The 5,380-nt window shown below is 41.2% G+C and overlaps 1 protein-coding gene across 1 annotated transcript; it reads right to left on the bottom strand.

Annotated features, from left to right (window-relative positions):
- Window positions 1-1,441: 1,441 nt before the first annotated feature.
- LOC113723667 (disease resistance protein RGA2-like) lies at window positions 1,442-5,086 on the bottom strand. The gene has a single exon (XM_072083755.1). The coding sequence runs from the start codon at window positions 5,084-5,086 to the stop codon at window positions 1,442-1,444; it is 3,645 nt and encodes a 1,214-aa protein (XP_071939856.1).
- Window positions 5,087-5,380: the final 294 nt, after the last annotated feature.

Genomic DNA, 5,380 nt, shown 5'->3' on the forward strand with positions numbered 1-5,380 from the left:
TGATTTTTAGCTATCAAAACATTCAGTCTAGAACAGCAAACAAACAAGTTAATAATTGGTTTCAGAAAGATAACAATCATTTCATTAATGCAATTGTTCATCATACTTTAATTGATTGAAGGGGAACGAAAGAAAATTGCACCTGCACTATGAAAATTCAAGGACAATTATGTGTTCTTATCATTATCTGCAGCAAACAAATTGTGATGAAATGTTGAGAGTGGCTCAAGAAAACTTTCCAGCCACCAGAAACCCCTTGTGGTCTCTTACTCTGTGTGTGTGTGTGGGGGGGGGGGGCAAAGCAAATTATACTGGATAGCTAGGAAGGATTGCAGATAAACATTCAAAAACGCATGTGAGTTTTCAAAAATATCCTTAAATATCATTTACAAGAATCAAGTTATAAGAGAAAATAATAGTTTGGGAGCTTATAGGATAGAACTCAGGAAATGCACATATCTAGAATGAATAGCTGCTAAGACTTGCAGTATGAAATCTGTAGTGTTGGGGCTGCTCCGAGAGGTGCATCTTTCCTGCACAGCTACTTTAAAAGACAAATAATTCATTGTTCAAAAAAAAAAAAAAAAGACAAATAATTCATGAACAGAAAAGCACAAGAACAAGAAGAAATAACAAGCTAGGAACTTGCATGCAGCGATCTGCTGGTTGGAAATCAAGCAACATCTGCTGTTTTCATGAATCTTTCTGAGAAGGAAATTAAGAAAAACATGGTAAGGGTCAAAAGAATCCCACACTTTGTATCAAGCTCAAAAAGTACTTATAGCAGGAAAGCAGAAATGGTAGACATTGGTTGAAATGAAGAGAAGAGACATTGAGCAGGAGTACAACTCAAGTTTGAGCACTTTATTATACTTCGACAGACAATACAACTGCAAATATTATTATTGAATACAGTATATGACCAACACAGAGAGTATTTTTATCCGCACAATACACTGACTAGACAAAGTACGAGTCTTCACACTTGTATGTCACTTTGCAGTGCTCACTCAATTAACCAGAGCTTGCTGTTTTGCTCTGCTTGGTTCGTACAATTGAAATATAGTCCTATTCGAAAGACAATGAAATAGAAGCAATTGTGGCTGCTGAAGATGTATTCCTTTTAACCATAAATGGGAGCAGTGGTTTACTGCAACCCCTTTGGAATAGTTGACATGACATTTTCCAAGTAGTCATGGCAATGCTTACAGTTGAAATTTGTCTGGCCAATTAAGAAAGTTGTCAGTACCAATATTCAAACAGACAAATACTTATGCACAACAAATGGAAAGTGAAAAGAAAACGAGAGAGAATGTTCAAGGAGAAGAGAAGAGAATCATTTTTTTGGGGAATAAAAAGCAAAGATATACCCAAATTAGCAATTATGGGAATGATAAGAAAATGCATCAGATAGTAGAATCTTACCAGACAGAATGAAATTTCAGTAAGCCCCAATAGGTTTGTCCTCAAATTGAATGTGGGAAATATTAAAAATCTTGGGCCACTCGGATGTAGCGCCAGGAGTGAAATTTTTCTCTAGGAGAGAACAACCAAAACTTCCCAGGAATTTTAATTTGGTGAGGCGCCTCATGGCAGCAGTGGAAGGTAAATGCTGAAGCTTTTCACAACCATCTAGCCGTAGTTCCTCAAGGGATGCAAGATTCGCCAACCAGTCTGGTAAAACTTCCACTCCAAAACCATGTAGACCTAGTGCTGTCAGGCTAGTAAGGTATTGAAGCTGTACGGGCAGAGAGTCTGATTGAGGCTGACCAACCAATGATAGTCTCTGAACAGAAGAGGAAGCCAATGCTGATAACCATTCATTCTCCGTGTGGGAATCTAAGAAGGGACCAACATGCAACATACTCAAGCTGGAAACCTGATCTAGTCCTTTAGGAATAGTGGTCAGCTTTGGACACCCGAACAATGCTAATGAAACAAGAGACGGCATTTGCCGCAAATCAATTGGAAAGGAGACAAGGTTGGGGCACTTACACACCGTCAGAGACAATAGAGATGAACGAGCCTCCAGCATTTCAACTGGTAGACTAGTTAACCCGTTGCAATAACCGATTCTCAAATCTTTGAGGGAGGTCAGGCCTTTTTGTCCACTAGGAATTGGAATTGTCTCCAAATTATGGCAACCCCCGATGACCAAAGAATCCAAATTCTGTAATTGATGGAGACCGCCATGTATGTCAACTAATTCGGGGCATTTTTCTAGTATCAGTGCCTGAAGGTTCAAGCCATTCAAAACATCTTGAACATGAGTGAGATCTGCCATCCCTTTGATCCAGACAGCTGAGAGGTTGGTTGCATTGCTGCAAATCTTTTTCACTGGCTGAAGCTTGTCAATCTTCTGAATTTTCAAACTCTTCAGACTTGGAAAATTGCTTGGAGCGTTGACCAGGCGGTAGCACTTCTTAATTGTCAAATCCTCAAGAATGGGAAACACTTTAACATCTTCATTACTCTCTCTTCTTGACTCAGCTTGTGCATCCATCCATTCTCTCAGATTTGGCATCTTTGATAGTACGAGACTTTTAAGAGCTGGAAACAATGTGTTTGACACTTCACTGCTGCTGTTGTTTCTTGATGCACGGCGATCGTCCATGTCATAGAAGGAACGTCCAAGGCATGTTAACTTATCTAGGCCATCCAACACGAGAAATTCAAGAGAAGGCAACCTTCCAAGGGCAGGGGCGTCTTCGCACATTTTGCAGTCTACTAATACCAGCTTTACCAATCTGTCAAGTCTTCTTAAGGAGCCATACATATTGTACTTTGCTATGCTCATATTCATCAACCAACGTGGAAATTGGCTCCCCATATAATTTTTCACATATAAAGATTGCAAATTTGGGTGAGGCAGGAGACCTTCCAACACATCTTCATCATTGTAGTCTCCTTCTCGACCGCTACCCCACTCAAATGCCAAATCACTCAAATTTGGCTTACTCAACAAATCTTCCTGGTGTGCTTCTCTTTTAGCATTTACAAATTCGAGGTTGCGTATTAGAATTTGGCCTCTGAGGTTTTTTAAGCATCCTACCTCCTCAATTTTGCAACCTTCCTCCTTGCCTATGTTGAAGAATTGTAATGTTTGAAGACAAGTTAATTGTCCCATCCCTTTTGGCATTCTAAATTTGCTATCAGGAGTGAAAAAAAAAAGATGTCTCAAGTTGATCAAGTTTCTCATCCCATCAGGAAGCTCCTTCAAGATTGTAGGGTTAAAGTGGTTGCTCAATACCAGTGTCTGCAAATTATATAGCTTGCAAATGGACTCTGGCAAAGCTTTGAACCTTGAGTGTGATAGGTCAAGAAATCGTAAATGGATTAGCTTGCTAATTGAGGTTGGCAGCTCCTGACTAGTCACAAGAGGCAACTGGAGAACACGCAAGTACTTTAATTTCAAGAATACCTCTCCAGACTCTATAGTCCCGTTCCCAAGTAAAGTCCGGAGTGAACTTGATCTGCTTTTCAAGTTTTCTTGCGTTTCTCCATCAAATGAAGGCAGCAATAGGTAGCGGCAATTCTCATCGGTGATGCTGTCAGATCTCAATACTGATTGTGCAAGGTCATGCACAAAATCATGCATTGTACAGTTTCTATCGCCTATATGATAAAAGGGGCCGAACATTGCTACCTCTTCAAACAAGGAGCTTTGCAATAAAATGTCGAAGTGCTCCTTGCCTATGTCCTCCAATACCTCATTAAATCTTGGTTGCAGAAAACCTTCTGCCATCCAGAGCAAGGTTAGCTTCTGCCTACTCATGACAGAACCTTTGCCAGCGATTGAGCAGTATGCAAAACACTTTTTGATGGACGCACTTGGCAAATGGTCAAAGCTCAACTTAAGAAGTTGCATCACACTACTTTCTTCCCCACCCAAACGCGCAAACCCACTCTCCAAAATAGCTAGCCACTCCTCTTTCCTCTTGAAACGTAACAAACCTCCAATTACAGTCGCAGCAAGAGGTAGACCTTGACATCTTTTTATTATTCTACTCTTTAGTGCTTCCAATTCTTTTGGTACTTCTCCACTTGGAAACACTTTCTCTTTCACAATCGACCAACAATCATCATCTCCTAATTTACTCAATGAATATGGAGGATGTGTAGCCACACGTGTGGCCACTTCTATATTACGAGTTGTTACAAGAATCCAATTTCCATTTGTAGTGCTAATTCCAACCAAAGAATGAATGAAATCCTCCCACAGCTCAGATCTCTCATTCCATACATCATCAAGTACCAGAAGATATCTTTTTCCTTCAATTTCTCTTCGAACTTCTTGAACTATAGGCTCCCTGCTTTCGACATCGGCTTTTCTCTTTGTTAATGATTCTAGGATCAGTTTGAAAAGCCTCGTAACTTCAAAATTACGAGACACACAAACCCAGATCTTTTTATCGAACTGCCTATTGATTTCTGGATCATTATAGACTAACTGAGCCAAAGTTGTTTTGCCCAACCCCCCCAGGCCTGTTATGGGAATAACAGAGACAACTTTTGCAGACGAGCTCAACAATGTTCCAACTATGTTGGATGCATCGGTGGCTCTTCCAACTACATTTTGACGAGCTATGGAGTCAGTCTCCCGACTCATAGTCATAGCAGGGAGGGGAGATACATATGCACCACCTCCCATTTGGGACCTACTAAGCCCAAAACCAACAGCTTCTTGATTGATAGATTTCAACTTCATGTTGAGATTCTTGACCTTAGAAGCCATTCTCCAACGAAAAGCAAAAGTACAGGAGGTGGAGAAGAAAAGGCATACCTTTTGCTTGAGACGATTTTGAGTCTCCATCCTACGACGAAGAAATTCATAGTTGATCTCATCCAACAGATTATCAGCATCAAAAGCCACTCCTTCAAGCCTCTTCAACCATAGTTGCACGTCCTGGTTCTGCACTTGCTTCTTCTCAGCATCAGCCATGACAGCTTGGATCATGGCAACAGATCCTTTTAGCTTCTCCAACTCCTTGAATCCTCCAAAAGCCACACCAATCACATCAGTGGTGGCAGAAACTAACTTTTCCAAGACAATCTGTATGCTAGCAGCAACCAGTGCGTCAGCCATTGTCCTCTCTTTGGTATGTGGTAGAGTGGAAGGAAGGAGTTTTTTTTCCCTTTTTTTGGTAGCTAAAAATTTATTGCCAGAGGAAATATTGGCGTAGGTAGCATAGGTTTGATCACCTCGAATACATAACACTAAGCAGACGCCAGATTGATTCTTTGCTTGATCAAACTTGTTGAGATGCCTTGAATTAGATCTTCAACCCCCGCTGAGCTGTACGGGGGTCTCGCTGCCCGGTCAGCGAGTCGGGGGTCCAGGGGGCGACGCGCCCCGATTGGGGGGCCCGGGGGGCAGCGT

The sequence above is a fragment of the Coffea arabica genome, chromosome 1c, assembly GCF_036785885.1.
Source record: "Coffea arabica cultivar ET-39 chromosome 1c, Coffea Arabica ET-39 HiFi, whole genome shotgun sequence".
NCBI lineage: Eukaryota > Viridiplantae > Streptophyta > Magnoliopsida > Gentianales > Rubiaceae > Coffea > Coffea arabica.